The following is a 17,903-nucleotide window of genomic DNA, read 5'->3' on the forward strand; positions in this document are numbered from 1 at the left end:
CCATCCCCGCTTCACCCAGAGGCCTCAGAACTGCGGGAAACCCCGCTCCACCCCGGGTACAGCTGCCCGATTTGAGGGTGGCGTCGGTTTGTGGAGTTCGAGTTTTGGTGGGGTTTTTTGTTAAATAACTAAAAGTGGGGCCGGGGGACGGCGCTGCGGCGGAACCCGCGGGCGCGGCGGCGGGCGCGGCGGAGGGAGCGCGCTGCCGCACCGCTCCGCCCGGTCACCTTGGGCCGGGGCGGCCGCCATGGTGTTCCTCCCGGATGAGTCGCGATCGCTGCCGCCGCCCCCCCTCCTCAACAAGGCCTCGGCCTGGCTGGGCCTGGCCGGCTGGATGGCGGCACTGCTGGACAATGGCTTCAACCGCCGCCCCATCATCCGAGCCGGTGCGGCGGCGGGGGGAGCGGGAGGGGAATGGGGGAGTTAGTGGGAGTATGTGGGGCTGGGAAAGGGTGTGTGTGGGATTTGGGATGACTCTGAAGGATAGAGGGGCGGGGGGAAGGGGAGGGGGCCCTGAGGTGAGGGTCTAGGGGGGGTTGGGAGGGGGAGGGCGTGCTTGGTGGGATTTCAGGCGTCTCTGTGAGGGATGTGGGAATGGGAGCAAAGGGGGAAGCCCTGAGGTGAGGGCCCTGTTGGCAGGGGGGGATCGGAGGTAGTCGGGGGGGGCTGGGAAGGGGGAATTGTGTAGGGGTGGAGGGGGCTTGAGGGGACTCTCTGAGGGATATGGGGGGCGGGAAGGGGAAGGAGCCCTGGGAAAAAGGGGAGCCTCTCTGGAGGGCTGGTGGGGGCCACGGGGGTCTGCAGCAGAGGGTGCTGTAAGGACCACAGGGGCGAAGCGGGGAAGGAGGGGCTGGGGCTGAAGTGTCTGGGGGGGCTGGGGAAAGCGGGGGGCCCGCCTGGGCCGGGAGATGGGCTGGGACAGGGGGACATCCCTCCTTCTGCTGCAGGTGTTCACCGCCAGATCCTGTTCACTACCGTGGGATGGTTTGTTGGCTATTACCTTGCTAAACGTACGGAGTACATGTATGCCAAACTGGACAGAGAGTTGTTTGAGTACGTCAGGCAGCACCCAGAAGACTTTAAGGCAGCAGGTATAAGAAGTTGGTATTTTAAGAAAGACCTCAGCCTTCTGTAACGTACCAGTCAATAAGTGCTAATGTATATAAAGTCATTGCTTGGCTGTTTGAAGAATCTGTTCTTTTCTAGCAAGTCGTACTGACTGCTGACTCTTTCCTGCTTACTCACAATCTAACTTGTATCCATGCTGAGGATTTTATGATCTGAAAATAGATGTTTTTATTGAGCTGCCTTGATGACCAACTCTTCCTCCCAACAACTTATTTTAATATAAAAATGGCAGAGCCAAAAAAAAATAAGAATAGACTGAACTTGTGCCACTGAAGATGAAGTAACAAAAATTAGAAATTGCAGGGTTTATTCCTGTAGAATCACAGTTTTACTGTTTATTCATGTAAAACTGCAGTCCATGTTGATTCAAAAATGACGTGATGAGTATTCAGAAAATCAAGCGGAGCAGGTGAAAACAGGATAAATAGAAATGGCAGGAAAGCTGGAGTGCTGTTTGCTCAGAGCCTTAGTGTAATACAGTGTTTTACTAAATGTGGTCACTAAGCCCAGCAAAGCAATGGCAAATTTTGGTGGAAATTGTCTATTTTCTAATAAAATACAGTGAGATGACTCTGGCTGTTGGAGTGTGATGCGCATCATGCCATGTTGGAAGAAATACGTAGAAATAAAGCAGCGTTAATATTGAGATCTCACCACAGAGAACACAGGAAACGAAGTTACATGTTTATTTTTATGCAGCAAGCTAAAAATAAAGCTTCACTAAAGCTAAAACAGCTTCACTGTTGGTAGCAAAACCCAGATTTTTGGCGGCTTTGTTAACCTTAAGACTTTAATATGAAAAATCTTCAGACTTGATCTCAAATGCTGGTTAGGTTTTCCCACCTCCACCCCTTGCCTCTTGCAGAAAAGAAAAGAATAGGAGAGCTTTTGGAGGATTTCTACCCAGTTCGCTGAGGATTTCTCACAATGAATACTGTACCGAGAACGCCGGCGAGCTGGCTGTAACTGTTCAACCGTCCATGGCTTGGGAAATGAACCCTTCCTCGCTTTCACGTAATAAAAGCTATGATTAAATATTTAGTGTTTAACTATTTGTTCTTCTGCTCCATTATGCTGTGTCAATATATAGGTGACTGATATTTGTAATAGGAGAATAACTTTCATTCACACCTTTTTCAGTTATTTTAATTGTGAAAATGGAAGATTGTTCACCCAGCATATGTTTTATAAACCCCAGAAAGTAGTTGTGTAAGTTTCTCCTTTTTATTTCACATTGGTGTTTCTCCTAACCCTTGAGCATGCTCTGGACGAGCCCCTGTAGACGCTGTAGCCAAAGTCTTGCTGTGACATTAATTCTGTCCCACTAGTGAAAGTATATGGTCTCCCTAATTAATTCCCTCTATCTTTTGCATTCTTATGTTGCTGCTTCTTTGCTGGGGATCAGGATCCAACCTTTCCGCTTTCTTACTTGGTTTGTTGGCTCCTGAATCCATGTGCTGAACCCAAACGTGTTCCAGACACACCGAGGATCTGCGGCTCTTCTGAATTTTGCTGCAGGGTGCTTGATCCCTCTGGAGCTCAAAGCATTTCCTGTTGAGACTACTCCAGTTGTGAAAGTTTTTTATCGAATTGCCGATCTCCTACGCTGGTTTTCAGCATCTGCCTTGGCTTCCTCACGTGCTACTTCGTTCCCTGTGTGCACTTGGTGAGATTTCTGCCCTGTGCAGTGTTTCAAGGCACTGTCTCGAGCGCCTCATCTCTGGGAAAGCCTCTCGCTGTGCTCTGGGCACCGCTAACTCACCCCTGCTTCCAACCCGGTGCCATGCCAAGGTAGGGGAGAGTTTGGTCCGCTCTCCTTGCCTCGTCACCAGGGTCTGATTCTGCTCCCAGGTGATGTTTCAGCAGAAATTTAGAGCTCCATGAAACATTGCAGGCCAGGTTGGACCTTGAGCAACCTGCTCTAGTTGAAGATGTCCCTGCTTACGGCAGGGGGGTTGGACTAGATGATGTTGAAAGGTCCCTTCTGACCCAAAACATTCTATGATTCTCCTTGGGTCCACTGGTGAAGGTGATCATGCCAGCGGAGCTCTGTTTCACCTGGCACTGTGCCCACCCTTTGTGGGTACTCCTCTCTGCTAGCGGGACAGGGACGGGCGTGCCCCTGAACATACCACACGTCTGGGCCGTGCGTTCAGCAGATCCACACCTTTTTCTGCCCGGAAAACAGGGATTGGTTTTTGCTGACATTGCTGTTGCCATAAAGAAGAAATTCTTTACAACGAGGGTGGTATGATGCTGGGACAGGTTGCCTAGAGGAGTTGTGGATCCCTTGGAGTGTCCAAGGTCAGGCTGGATGGGGCTTTGATCACCCTGATCTAGTGGAAGGTGTGCCTGGCCCAAGCTGGTTATGTTAAAGAGGCAGATGACCATCAGCTGGGTTCAGTAGTGACCAGGGAATTACCACTCTGTTCAAGCAGGGTCGGCAACAGCTGGTTGCTCAGGTCAGTGTCCAGTTGCGTTTTGGATCTCCCCTGCCTGGCGTGGGCAGGCTGCAGGAAGCACCATGAGGAAACTTCCATGTCTTGTGCTGCTGGACCTTGGAAACACCATCAGGGAGCAGCCAACCACCTGGGTATGTCCCACGGAGCCCTCTTCAGAGGGCACCCACAGGTGCGACACGGGCAGGGGGGAGCGGGGTCTCTGTAGCGCTGGGACATCTGCCCCTGGATCCCGAGCAGCACCGCATGTCCTAGAGAGCTCTGGGTGGCCAGAGCTACGGCACACCAGGCACCAGAGAGAGCTGGGGGCTGGCTGGAGGATGACCACTGCCACCTGAGACCCCATGAGACGTTTGGGGTTCATAGTTGGTGACCTCCACCCTGTAGTGAAGCCTGCCTTGATTTGAAGCAGTTTTGAGGAGGAAGGAAGGAGAACAAGTGATGGGCTTTTCCACAGAGCAGGAGCTGCCCATGAGCCCGGCCTGGCCACCCACTTCTTCAGGGCTGATCTGGGGGTCTCACATGACCCAGCCTTGGCTAATGGCCTTGATAACAACCCCTGCTAAAAGAAGGAGGTGGTAATGACCAGGTGATACTTGGCTGAAGGGTGTTGGCCCAAAACTGGTTATGTTAAGGAGGCAGATGACCATCAACTGGATTAAATAGTGACCAGGAAATTACAAAAGGGACTTGGAAACAAAACAAATCTCCCCACCAGAGGCCACGAGCAGCCTGCAGCCAGCTCCTGGGCTGACAGCACGGGGGCACCAGGCAGGGACAGAGTAAGAGACAGCGTTGGAGGGGCTGGAAGGCAACTCTGGAGACCATCTAGTCCAAGCCCTACTCGAGCAGGGTCAGTGGTGGGACTGTGTCTGGTTGGGTTTTAGATATCTCCAAGGATGGAGATGCCACCACCTCTCTGGGCAGCCTGAGCCAGTGTTTGCCCACCCTCAGTTTTGGGCAGGGTGGGGTGGGGGGTAGTTTTTCTTATGTTCAGAGGGCATTTCCTGCATTTCAACTTGTGCCCGTTGGCTCCTGTCCTGTCCCTGGGCATCACTGGGAAGAGCCTGGCTCCATCTTCTCGGCACTCTCCATCAGGTCTCTATACGCGTGGGTAAGATCCGCCTGAGCCTTCTCTTCTCCAGACTGAACAGTCTGTCTGGTTTCAGCCAGGATAGAGTTAATTTTCTGCACAGAAGCCAGTGTGAGGCTGTGTTTTGGGTTTGGGATGAGAAACTGTTGATAATGTGCTGATGTTTTGGGTTGTTGCTGAGCAGTCAAGGTCAGTCCAGCTTCTCATGCTGGGCTGCCAAGTGAGAAGGCTGGGGGTGCATGGGGAGCTGGGGAGGGATGCAGCTAGGACAGCTGACCCAGGCTGGCCAAAGGGATATTCCATACCATATGATGTCATGCTCAGTATATAAAGCTGGGGGAAGAAGAAGGAAGGGATGGGGGGACGTTTGGAGGAATGGTGTCTGTCTTCCAAGAAACCACTACACGTGATGCAGCCCTGCTTCCCTGGAGATGGCTGAACCCCTGCCTGCCCATGGGGAGTGGGGAATGGATTCCTTGTTGTGCTTTGCTTGCGTGCGCGGCTTTTGCTTTCCCTGTTAAACTGTCTTTGTCTCAACCCATGAGTTTCCTCACTTTTACTTTTCCGATTCTCTCTCCATCCCGCCATGGGGGGGTGAGGGAGCGGCTGCGCGGTGTTGGCTGGGGTTACACCACGACAAGGTCCCAGCTCAGTGAACCTCCCTTTGTATGGAAGATGCTCCAGCTCCTTCATCACCTTCATGGACCTTCGCAGGACTCTCTCCAGTAAGTCCAAATCTCTCCTGTGCTGGGGAGCCCGACCTGGACCCAGCACCCGGAGGTATCGCATCAGAGCTGAGCAGAGGGAAGGGTCCCCTCCGTCCCCCTCCTCCAGGGAGGCTGGTGGCCATTGTTGCCCTGAGGACACCTGGATGACTGTCGGCCAACTTGGGCAACCAGGGAGCCAGACCTGGGGTACGTGGGTGTGAGTCTGCGGGGTGCTTTCCCCCTGGCACCCGCATCCGTGGACGATAGGCAGCAGCGGGGGTACGGCTGAGCACCCCCGAGTCCCAAAGCGGGGGTGTGCAGGCAGGGAGCCTGCCCTCCCGGGAGGGCCGGGGTGCTGGCAGCCCACCCATGCTTGGGGGCGGTGGCGTTGTGTGGTTGGGACTTCCTGGGACTGGGTAGAGAAGGGCATTTGGAATTTCTTATTTCATTGAACGTTTTGGGTCAAAACTGTGCTCTCTCTCAGCTTCCTGGCGCTGAGCCTGCCTGCCCAGCTCACTGCTCTCTGCTTCATTCGATGTCATTAAACAGGTCTAAATAAACCTGCAATCCGGATTCGCCTTAGCAACGTGAACAGGAAAGTTTCTTTCCCCGTGGCGGCTGCGACGGTGCCGGTGCCCCGGGAGCCTTTCCAGGAACGGCGGAGCCAGCATCCCCTGCCGTGCCGGAGATGACCTGCTCTGCCCCGTCTGCCCTCGTGCTGCCGGGGACCGGCGCTGGGTTTTTCAAGGACAAAGGCCTTTTCTGTGACCACCTCGCGTCTCTTATGGCCAAGAGCGGTGGCCAGCAGCAGGGCGCCGTCAGGGCTTGACGCAGCCCCGGGTGCCGCATGACGCAACGCCCTGCAATCGGGGCCGGCACAAGTTTCCCGTGAAGCAGCGGGGTCGGGGCCAGCTGGCCAGGCAGCAGCTTGCAGAGAGGGACCTGGGGGGCCCGGGGCTTGCAAGCGGCCCGTAAGTCATCAGCGCGTCCTTCCAGGCGTCCCACGTCACGGACCTTTTCTGGGAACATTTTGTGTCTCTTGCCAGTCATGTTCAACAGCGGTGGTGAGCGTTTCCCCCCATGTCCCACTACGATACTTCCCCGGGGCAGCACCAGCCGCTCCAGCTGCCCAGCTCCCAGCCTGAGCCAAAAGCCACGGATGGAGGTGGTGGCAGCCTTCCTTGCTGTGACCGCCACCTTCTCCAGGTGACACCCATCCAGTCCTTCAGCTCCAGCCAGGTAGACCACCAGAGGGACATCACCTCCTCCGTGGTCCTCACCTCCCAGCGTAGCAACATTCCTCCGGTCCTCATGGCTCAACGGAGGCAGAGGAGGTCCACAGGCGGTCTGGAGACCCCACGCCCATCTTCCAGCTCCACTTCTGCCCTGGCCTGTGCCATCGCTCCCCAGCCTGCGGTGACATTGCAATGGGGACGGTCCAGGTCTCTCCCAGCATCTCCCTCGGGCTCCATTTTCTCTGGATGAGCCAGGAGGCTGAGACCTTGCCGGGGTTGAGGAGCGACACAGGGAGCAGATCTGCTCTGAAGTCCTCGCGCTGGCTTTGGGTGCTTTTGTTTGCCTGTGTTTTGGGGCACGGGGTGCTCAGCAGCCGCTTTCACAGATGCCGGGGTTGCCCTTCCCCGAATCTCTGACCCGCTGGGGCTTTAGGCCCAGAGCCTGGGTGAGCGCTGGGTCCCGTGTGCCCAAAGCTGGGCTGGGCACCGAGGGCCCCCACCTCCCCCGGGCAGCAGCTGGCCATCAGCCCTGCGCAGACACGCAAGGGACATCGCCCGGAGCGGCGTGGGTGCAGGGCAGAGCGGTTTTGGGGCCAAGCCCTCAGGAGGTGTGAGGAGCTCCTCAGGTCTCTGTGGCTGCAGAGCTGGCATTTGGGAAAGCCTCGCCCCGACCCCCATCTTTGTGGGGAGTGCATGCTGAGGCACGGCGCAAGAAGGGGGAAATGCCACCACACACGTGTCCCCCAGTGTCCCCGTGTCATCCTGGGCACCTCCTGCTGTCAGATCCCCCCTTGTCTCTGCCTCCCCTGGTGCCACCAGGACTGTCCTTGTGCTTGTCCTTGCTGAGGCCCACCCAGAACCCTGTCAGCTGTGGGGCAGTGCTGGATCTGGCCCCCGGCTGCCCCCTCCAGAGCCCCTCTCCCCCCGCCTTCTGGCTACATGGCCACAGGTGGCTGGGGACCATGTCCCCGCTATGGGGAGGAGGAGTCAAAGCCAATGTGGTCTCGACAGCCGGGAGAAATGGCCCAACTGGGCAAAAGGGGATGGGAACCTCCAACGTGACCCAGACCTGGACACGGGGCTGGTGTCCCACAGGCAGTTGCTTCCCAGAGGCACTGAGACCTGCAGCTCTACTGGCCCTTGGGGATGGTCCCCAGGCTCAGTGCGACTTGGGACAGCTCTGGGGCAGAAACCCTGACGGGCAGGAGAAAGCCTGAGGAGCTGTGGGGACTGGGGCAGCATGGGCAGCGGGGGGACACCCCTGGGGAGACCTTTGAAGAGGACCCAGAACCTGGGGCCTTTTCCCTGCATGGGCTGATGTCTCCCTTGCTCCCATCTCTGGAAGTGTTCAAGGCCAGGTTGGACGGAGCTTTGAGCAACCTGGCCTAGTGGAAGATGTCCCTGCTCATTGTGGGGGCTTGGACTAGATGGTCTTTGAAGGTTTCCTCCAACCCAAAACCATCCCGTGTCTCTGTGCTGCTTTGTCCCTTCAAACTCCCGTCGCTGCATGGGAAAGTCCCCTCCCGGCAGAGCCGGAGTCCTCCTGCCCCTCGCCGGGGCACTCCCCGAGGGCTGCAGCGGGGGAAAGCACCACAGCGACAACACTTTACAGGGCTCGTTTTATTAGCAAAGGCTGGGGACAACGCCCCTTGGAGTCCAGGTACCAGCTGGAAACGGGCTCGGCAGTCACAGGGGACCGTCGGAGGCCGGGGCCACCGGGCAATGCCGCCGCCTTCGTGCCGCACTTTGAAAATAAAGAGGAGGGCACGAGCCGTGCGGCTCTTCCGATGGACTCCCAGCGTGACCAGATGCTTCTTCCTATGAGGATAAGGCTCCGTCTGGTTCTCGGGTGGTCGCAGCCGCCGCCGGCGTGCGGTCCGTGCGCTGGGAGATCAGCTGCCGTGGTGCGGGGAGGGCGAGCGGGGCTGGGAAGAGCCCGCCATGGTCAGCGGGGGGGACGTCCTCTCCTTCGTGCCACCAGCACCCATCCTGCAACGGCAGCTGTCCTTAACCCCAAAGGCCGTCCCAGGGAGGGACCTGGCCCACCAGCCGTGGGACCCTAAACCCCTGGAGTGTCTGCCCAAGGGGATGGGATGAGGACCCCCTTCAGCACACAGGCAGAGGTCTGCCGGCATTTGGGGGGACAGCCCCCTTTTCAAGGCATGTCCCGGTAGCTCCCGACCCCTCCCCGCGTGGGGGACCTCCCCACGGACGTCGGCCACCCCTTGTGCTTGGGATCCACGTGCCCCCAGCTCTTACCTGGCACCCGGGGCAGGGTCACCAGCTGGGCTGCCCCTCGCTGGGGCTGATCTGCTCCAGGATCTGGCTGTACCGCCGGGTGAGGGCGTTGGTGTCCCTGGTGAGGTGGGTGAGGACCTGCTGCAAGCCGGCCAGGTGGTGGGACAGGCGCTCCTCCAGCTGGGCATCCATGGAGTCATCGTCGTCCGAGCATGCGTCGGTGTCGGTGCCGGTCGGGCTCTGGTCGTTGACGGAGGCCAGGCCTTTCTCCACCACGGGCTTGATGGCCTTGAGGAGCTGGTAGCGCTCGTAGAGGTCGGTGTGTCCGCCCGCGGCCGGGGCCGCCCCCTCCTGCTGCGGGAAGACCCCTCTGAGCAGGCTGGGGAACATCACCTCCTGCTCCATCTTCTGGGTGGCCGAGAAGTACTGCTCCATGGCCCCGCTCCCACAGCTCCGGCAGCGCTGGGCTGGGCTCTGCTCGGCGTGCCGCCTGCTCCCCGTCCCCACCGAGGGCTTTTTATGTGGGGCCGGGGCACGTCCCTGCTCCGCTGTCCTCTGCTGTCCTCACGGCCAGCCCCGGGCCGGGCTGGACGGCCGCGGGGCCGGGCCTGGCTCCAGCCCAGCTGGGGCTCAGCCATGCCGCGTCCCTGGCTCTGCGCAATCTGCCCTGGCACGGCCTCCCCGCGGCCTTCGCCCGAGCTGGCCGGGGGTCCCGCTGCGTCCCCACGCGGGGAGCGGGGCGGCCCAGAGGGAAGGGGCCCGGGGCCTCCTCCGTCCCATATCCCCGAGCCCACCGCCTCTGGGCGCCGGGGGAGAGGGGCCGGCGCCTGCCCCCGGTGCAGGCAGGCCGCAGGCAGCAGTGCTGCCGGGGGCCGTCGCCTCTCCCCTCTCCCTGCTGCCACGCGCTCGGCGCGTGAGCCCTGCGGGGACGTTGAGCAACCCCTTTCTGCAGACGCAGGGGACATCCCACGGGGGATGCGCTGCCGCGTGGGACCCACGTGGGGGCCGGGGGACACAGGCGCCAGCGGTTCCCAGGTACAGGGGTCCCCAGAAACGTCCCCCTCCCCGGGTACCCCCCCGCCAGGCGAGAATGGGGACGGGGACCCGACGCCGGGATGTGAAACTCCTGCGGCCGTGGCACGGAGCCACCACTGCCCGCGGGGTTGCAGACGGGGCCGCCCCCCACTGCCCCCGTCCTGGGGCAGAGGCCACGGCTGGGGCAACGGCCAGCACTGCCCACCCCCGCGTGTCCCTGCGGCCTGTGGCAACCGGGGAAGGTTGTTCTATTTGGGGAAAGGCCGCGAGGTCCCTCATCCCTTTTGCAACCCTCAGCAGTGGCAGCTCTCCCACTGTCCCCACGTGTCCCAGCCAGGTGCCCACGCTGCTGCCTGCCCTCTCCCCGCCAGACCTGTCCCCACCGTCCCGCTTACAGAATCACAGAATCATTTAGGTTGGAAAAGATCCTTAAGATCATCGAGTCCAACCGTGAACCCAGCACTGCCCAGTCCACCACCAAAGCACCAGTCCCTGAGCACCACATCCATGCGTCTGTTAAATACCTCCAGGGATGGTGACTCCACCACCTCCCTGGGCAGCCTGTTCCAGTGCTTGGCAGCCCTTTTAGTGAAGACATTTTCCCTAATATCCAGTCTAAAGGTCCCCCGGTGCAACTTGAGGCCATTTCCTCTCGTCCTATCGCTCGTTACTTGGGAGAAGAGACCAACACCCACCTCGCCACAGCCCCTTTCAGGCAGCTGTAGAGAGCGATGAGGTCTCCCTGCAGCACTGCACTGAGGCACATGGGTGCTGCTATCCCCATGCAGGTACGGGCCAGGAGCTTGGCCCTGTCAGGGGTCTGGGCTACCATGGCACTGCTGGGAGGTGCAGGGATGTCCTAGTGTCTCCCCATGGTGAGCACGGGTGTCTGCATCCACCCTGGGGCTGGAACTTCACCCTGGTGTTCATGGAGGACATGCTGGTCTGCAGCTCCTGCTGACAGCCATCAGCCGCTGCTGGGAGATGTCCTTCACCTGGTGACGTGTGGGCAGGTGTCACCCCAGGCAGCCCAGTGAGCCCAGGTGGCTCGGTGCCACCAGTCCTTGGGACATGAGGTCCCGCCCCAGACATGTCCTCAGCCCACGAGGACATCTCTGACACAGCACCTCCACCTCTCCCCAGGGCAGCTGGGCCAGCGACAGCCCAGGGCAGGGCTGTGATGAGCTCCTGGGGCTGTGACATCTTGGTCCTGCTGCCTCTCAGTGGTGCCACAGGGGGATCCAACAGCAGGAGGTGCTGGGGACGACACAGGGACACTCAGGGTCACACGTGTGTTGGCTGGGGACGGGCTTCCCAGGAGGATGGCAGATTGCGGGGAGGCTTTCCCAAACACAGTGTTTGTGGCAGCAGAGACCCGAAGGTCTCATTGCACCTCCTAGGGGCCCTGATGGCCCTGAGCGGCCTCCCCCAGGCTCCCACTTGGGGCTGGGCACCCTGTTTGAGCTCAGCCTGGCCCCAGCTCTGCTGCAGCCCCATGGTGGCCATGCTGGAGGTGGTGGCTCCCCGTGACCTCTCCCAGTGGGGTGTGGGAGATGTGGGGGGCCTGGTTTTGGTTGATGAGGTCCCTGGAGGCATGGGGAGAGTTTGGGGGTGATTCATGTCCCAAACAGGGAGCTGGGGAGTGACCTGGGGCTGCAGAGCCCCCAGAACTCCCTGCCCTGCTGCCCCGAGCGTGGTGTCAGCTCAGCGGGATGATGCTAAAGCCAAAAGAAGGAAGCAGGGAGCAGAGTGTGTCCCTCTGCCCCCAGAGCCCTGCAACTTTCTTCCCAGCACCTCCACGGTGGCCCAGACCCATCATGTGGCCAAGCTCCTGGCTGGTGCCTCCACGGGGCCAGCAGCACCCACACACCTCAGCGTAGTGCCGGGCCCCACGGCAGGACCCCCGGAGATGCAAGGAACACCCAGGAAGGGACAAGAGAAGAAGAGGCTGATGGGGGACCTCATCGCTCTCTACAGCTGCCTGAAAGGGGCTGTGGCGAGGTGGGTGTTGGTCTCTTCTCCCAAGTAACGAGCGATAGGACGAGAGGAAATGGCCTCAAGTTGCACCGGGGGACCTTTAGACTGGATATTAGGGAAAATGTCTTCACTAAAAGGGCTGCCAAGCACTGGAACAGGCTGCCCAGGGAGGTGGTGGAGTCACCATCCCTGGAGGTATTTAACAGACGCATGGATGTGGTGCTCAGGGACTGGTGCTTTGGTGGTGGACTGGGCAGTGCTGGGTTCACGGTTGGACTCGATGATCTTAAGGATCTTTTCCAACCTAAATGATTCTGTGATTCTGTAAGCGGGACGGTGGGGACAGGTCTGGCGGGGAGAGGGCAGGCAGCAGCGTGGGCACCTGGCTGGGACACGTGGGGACAGTGGGAGAGCTGCCACTGCTGAGGGTTGCAAAAGGGATGAGGGACCTCGCGGCCTTTCCCCAAATAGAACAACCTTCCCCGGTTGCCACAGGCCGCAGGGACACGCGGGGGTGGGCAGTGCTGGCCGTTGCCCCAGCCGTGGCCTCTGCCCCAGGACGGGGGCAGTGGGGGGCGGCCCCGTCTGCAACCCCGCGGGCAGTGGTGGCTCCGTGCCACGGCCGCAGGAGTTTCACATCCCGGCGTCGGGTCCCCGTCCCCATTCTCGCCTGGCGGGGGGGTACCCGGGGAGGGGGACGTTTCTGGGGACCCCTGTACCTGGGAACCGCTGGCGCCTGTGTCCCCCGGCCCCCATGTGGGTCCCACGCGGCAGCGCATCCCCCGTGGGATGTCCCCTGCGTCTGCAGAAAGGGGTTGCTCAACGTCCCCGCAGGGCTCACGCGCCGAGCGCGTGGCAGCAGGGAGAGGGGAGAGGCGACGGCCCCCGGCAGCACTGCTGCCTGCGGCCTGCCTGCACCGGGGGCAGGCGCCGGCCCCTCTCCCCCGGCGCCCAGAGGCGGTGGGCTCGGGGATATGGGACGGAGGAGGCCCCGGGCCCCTTCCCTCCGGGCCGCCCCGCTCCCCGCGTGGGGACGCAGCGGGACCCCCGGCCAGCTCGGGCGAAGGTCCCGGGGAGGCCGTGCCAGGGCAGATTGCGCAGAGCCAGGGACGCGGCGTGGCCGAGCCCCAGCTGGGCTGGAGCCAGGCCCGGCCCCGCGGCCGTCCAGCCCGGCCCGGGGCTGGCCGCGAGGACAGCAGAGGACAGCGGAGCAGGGACGTGCCCCGGCCCCACATAAAAAGCCCTCGGTGGGGACGGGGAGCAGGCGGCACGCCGAGCAGAGCCCAGCCCAGCGCTGCCGGAGCTGTGGGAGCGGGGCCATGGAGCAGTACTTCTCGGCCACCCAGAAGATGGAGCAGGAGGTGATGTTCCCCAGCCTGCTCAGAGGGGTCTTCCCGCAGCAGGAGGGGGCGGCCCCGGCCGCGGGCGGACACACCGACCTCTACGAGCGCTACCAGCTCCTCAAGGCCATCAAGCCCGTGGTGGAGAAAGGCCTGGCCTCCGTCAACGACCAGAGCCCGACCGGCACCGACACCGACGCATGCTCGGACGACGATGACTCCATGGATGCCCAGCTGGAGGAGCGCCTGTCCCACCACCTGGCCGGCTTGCAGCAGGTCCTCACCCACCTCACCAGGGACACCAACGCCCTCACCCGGCGGTACAGCCAGATCCTGGAGCAGATCAGCCCCAGCGAGGGGCAGCCCAGCTGGTGACCCTGCCCCGGGTGCCAGGTAAGAGCTGGGGGCACGTGGATCCCAAGCACAAGGGGTGGCCGACGTCCGTGGGGAGGTCCCCCACACGGGGAGGGGTCGGGAGCTACCGGGACATGCCTTGAAAAGGGGGCTGTCCCCCCAAATGCCGGCAGACCTCTGCCTGTGTGCTGAAGGGGGTCCTCATCCCATCCCCTTGGGCAGACACTCCAGGGGTTTAGGGTCCCACGGCTGGTGGGCCAGGTCCCTCCCTGGGACGGCCTTTGGGGTTAAGGACAGCTGCCGTTGCAGGATGGGTGCTGGTGGCACGAAGGAGAGGACGTCCCCCCCGCTGACCATGGCGGGCTCTTCCCAGCCCCGCTCGCCCTCCCCGCACCACGGCAGCTGATCTCCCAGCGCACGGACCGCACGCCGGCGGCGGCTGCGACCACCCGAGAACCAGACGGAGCCTTATCCTCATAGGAAGAAGCATCTGGTCACGCTGGGAGTCCATCGGAAGAGCCGCACGGCTCGTGCCCTCCTCTTTATTTTCAAAGTGCGGCACGAAGGCGGCGGCATTGCCCGGTGGCCCCGGCCTCCGACGGTCCCCTGTGACTGCCGAGCCCGTTTCCAGCTGGTACCTGGACTCCAAGGGGCGTTGTCCCCAGCCTTTGCTAATAAAACGAGCCCTGTAAAGTGTTGTCGCTGTGGTGCTTTCCCCCGCTGCAGCCCTCGGGGAGTGCCCCGGCGAGGGGCAGGAGGACTCCGGCTCTGCCGGGAGGGGACTTTCCCATGCAGCGACGGGAGTTTGAAGGGACAAAGCAGCACAGAGACACGGGATGGTTTTGGGTTGGAGGAAACCTTCAAAGACCATCTAGTCCAAGCCCCCACAATGAGCAGGGACATCTTCCACTAGGCCAGGTTGCTCAAAGCTCCGTCCAACCTGGCCTTGAACACTTCCAGAGATGGGAGCAAGGGAGACATCAGCCCATGCAGGGAAAAGGCCCCAGGTTCTGGGTCCTCTTCAAAGGTCTCCCCAGGGGTGTCCCCCCGCTGCCCATGCTGCCCCAGTCCCCACAGCTCCTCAGGCTTTCTCCTGCCCGTCAGGGTTTCTGCCCCAGAGCTGTCCCAAGTCGCACTGAGCCTGGGGACCATCCCCAAGGGCCAGTAGAGCTGCAGGTCTCAGTGCCTCTGGGAAGCAACTGCCTGTGGGACACCAGCCCCGTGTCCAGGTCTGGGTCACGTTGGAGGTTCCCATCCCCTTTTGCCCAGTTGGGCCATTTCTCCCGGCTGTCGAGACCACATTGGCTTTGACTCCTCCTCCCCATAGCGGGGACATGGTCCCCAGCCACCTGTGGCCATGTAGCCAGAAGGCGGGGGGAGAGGGGCTCTGGAGGGGGCAGCCGGGGGCCAGATCCAGCACTGCCCCACAGCTGACAGGGTTCTGGGTGGGCCTCAGCAAGGACAAGCACAAGGACAGTCCTGGTGGCACCAGGGGAGGCAGAGACAAGGGGGGATCTGACAGCAGGAGGTGCCCAGGATGACACGGGGACACTGGGGGACACGTGTGTGGTGGCATTTCCCCCTTCTTGCGCCGTGCCTCAGCATGCACTCCCCACAAAGATGGGGGTCGGGGCGAGGCTTTCCCAAATGCCAGCTCTGCAGCCACAGAGGCCTGAGGAGCTCCTCACACCTCCTGAGGGCTTGGCCCCAAAACCGCTCTGCCCTGCACCCACGCCGCTCCGGGCGATGTCCCTTGCGTGTCTGCGCAGGGCTGATGGCCAGCTGCTGCCCGAGGGAGGTGGGGGCCCTCGGTGCCCAGCCCAGCTTTGGGCACACGGGACCCAGCGCTCACCCAGGCTCTGGGCCTAAAGCCCCAGCGGGTCAGAGATTCGGGGAAGGGCAACCCCGGCATCTGTGAAAGCGGCTGCTGAGCACCCCGTGCCCCAAAACACAGGCAAACAAAAGCACCCAAAGCCAGCGCGAGGACTTCAGAGCAGATCTGCTCCCTGTGTCGCTCCTCAACCCCGGCAAGGTCTCAGCCTCCTGGCTCATCCAGAGAAAATGGAGCCCGAGGGAGATGCTGGGAGAGACCTGGACCGTCCCCATTGCAATGTCACCGCAGGCTGGGGAGCGATGGCACAGGCCAGGGCAGAAGTGGAGCTGGAAGATGGGCGTGGGGTCTCCAGACCGCCTGTGGACCTCCTCTGCCTCCGTTGAGCCATGAGGACCGGAGGAATGTTGCTACGCTGGGAGGTGAGGACCACGGAGGAGGTGATGTCCCTCTGGTGGTCTACCTGGCTGGAGCTGAAGGACTGGATGGGTGTCACCTGGAGAAGGTGGCGGTCACAGCGAGGAAGGCTGCCACCACCTCCATCCGTGGCTTTTGGCTCAGGCTGGGAGCTGGGCAGCTGGAGCGGCTGGTGCTGCCCCGGGGAAGTATCGTAGTGGGACATGGGGGGAAACGCTCACCACCGCTGTTGAACATGACTGGCAAGAGACACAAAATGTTCCCAGAAAAGGTCCGTGACGTGGGACGCCTGGAAGGACGCGCTGATGACTTACGGGCCGCTTGCAAGCCCCGGGCCCCCCAGGTCCCTCTCTGCAAGCTGCTGCCTGGCCAGCTGGCCCCGACCCCGCTGCTTCACGGGAAACTTGTGCCGGCCCCGATTGCAGGGCGTTGCGTCATGCGGCACCCAGGGCTGCGTCAAGCCCTGACGGCGCCCTGCTGCTGGCCACCGCTCTTGGCCATAAGAGACGCGAGGTGGTCACAGAAAAGGCCTTTGTCCTTGAAAAACCCAGCGCCGGTCCCCGGCAGCACGAGGGCAGACGGGGCAGAGCAGGTCGTCTCCGGCACGGCAGGGGATGCTGGCTCCGCCGTTCCTGGAAAGGCTCCCGGGGCACCGGCACCGTCGCAGCCGCCACGGGGAAAGAAACTTTCCTGTTCACGTTGCTAAGGCGAATCCGGATTGCAGGTTTATTTAGACCTGTTTAATGACATCGAATGAAGCAGAGAGCAGTGAGCTGGGCAGGCAGGCTCAGCGCCAGGAAGCTGAGAGAGAGCACAGTTTTGACCCAAAACGTTCAACGAAATAAGAAATTCCAAATGCCCTTCTCTACCCAGTCCCAGGAAGTCCCAACCACACAACGCCACCGCCCCCAAGCATGGGTGGACTGCCAGCACCCCGGCCCTCCCGGGAGGGCAGGCTCCCTGCCTGCACACCCCCGCTTTGGGACTCGGGGGTGCTCAGCCGTACCCCCGCTGCTGCCTATCGTCCACGGATGCGGGTGCCAGGGGGAAAGCACCCCGCAGACTCACACCCACGTACCCCAGGTCTGGCTCCCTGGTTGCCCAAGTTGGCCGACAGTCATCAAGGTGTCCTCAGGGCAACAATGGCCACCAGCCTCCCTGGAGGAGGGGGACGGAGGGGACCCTTCCCTCTGCTCAGCTCTGATGCGATACCTCCGGGTGCTGGGTCCAGGTCGGGCTCCCCAGCACAGGAGAGATTTGGACTTACTGGAGAGAGTCCTGCGAAGGTCCATGAAGGTGATGAAGGAGCTGGAGCATCTTCCATACAAAGGGAGGTTCACTGAGCTGGGACCTTGTCGTGGTGTAACCCCAGCCAACACCGCGCAGCCGCTCCCTCACCCCCCCATGGCGGGATGGAGAGAGAATCAGAAAAGTAAGAGTGAGGAAACTCATGGGTTGAGACAAAGACAGTTTAACAGGGAAAGCAAAAGCCGCGCACGCAAGCAAAGCACAACAAGGAATCCATTCCCCACTCCCCATGGGCAGGCAGGGGTTCAGCCATCTCCAGGGAAGCAGGGCTGCATCACGTGTAGTGGTTTCTTGGAAGACAGACATCATTCCTCCGAACGTCCCCCCATCCCTTCCTTCTTCTTCCCCCAGCTTTATATACTGAGCATGACATCATATGGTATGGAATATCCCTTTGGCCAGCCTGGGTCAGCTGTCCTAGCTGCATCCCTCCCCAGCTCCCCATGCACCCCCAGCCTTCTCACTTGGCAGCCCAGCATGAGAAGCTGGACTGACCTTGACTGCTCAGCAACAACCCAAAACATCAGCACATTATCAACAGTTTCTCATCCCAAACCCAAAACACAGCCTCACACTGGCTTCTGTGCAGAAAATTAACTCTATCCTGGCTGAAACCAGACAGACTGTTCAGTCTGGAGAAGAGAAGGCTCAGGCGGATCTTACCCACGCGTATAGAGACCTGATGGAGAGTGCCGAGAAGATGGAGCCAGGCTCTTCCCAGTGATGCCCAGGGACAGGACAGGAGCCAACGGGCACAAGTTGAAATGCAGGAAATGCCCTC

At 61.0% G+C, this 17,903-nt stretch overlaps 3 protein-coding genes across 3 annotated transcripts; 2 read left to right on the forward strand and 1 right to left on the reverse strand.

The window, feature by feature from the left end:
- Positions 1-247: 247 nt before the first annotated feature.
- On the forward strand, positions 248-2,043 carry NDUFC2 (NADH:ubiquinone oxidoreductase subunit C2; the record flags this gene model as incomplete). Its single annotated transcript, XM_082004348.1, has 3 exons — positions 248-386; positions 948-1,091; positions 1,994-2,043. 3 exons carry the CDS (start codon positions 248-250, stop codon positions 2,041-2,043), a joined length of 333 nt encoding a protein of 110 aa, XP_081860474.1.
- Positions 2,044-8,893: 6,850 nt separating this feature from the next.
- On the reverse strand, positions 8,894-9,353 carry LOC309417091 (thyroid hormone-inducible hepatic protein-like). The gene has a single exon (XM_082014500.1). It carries the CDS (start codon positions 9,293-9,295, stop codon positions 8,900-8,902), a length of 396 nt encoding a protein of 131 aa, XP_081870626.1. The 5' UTR covers positions 9,296-9,353; the 3' UTR covers positions 8,894-8,899.
- A 2,773-nt stretch (positions 9,354-12,126) lies between these two features.
- LOC309409706 (uncharacterized protein) lies at positions 12,127-13,593 on the forward strand. Its single transcript, XM_082005912.1, has one exon. The coding sequence runs from the start codon at positions 12,313-12,315 to the stop codon at positions 13,585-13,587; it is 1,275 nt and encodes a 424-aa protein (XP_081862038.1). The 5' UTR covers positions 12,127-12,312; the 3' UTR covers positions 13,588-13,593.
- The last annotated feature ends 4,310 nt before the right edge of the window (positions 13,594-17,903 follow it).

This window comes from Phaethon aethereus, assembly GCF_964289735.1.
Source record: "Phaethon aethereus genome assembly, chromosome: 1".
Lineage (NCBI taxonomy): Eukaryota > Metazoa > Chordata > Aves > Phaethontiformes > Phaethontidae > Phaethon > Phaethon aethereus.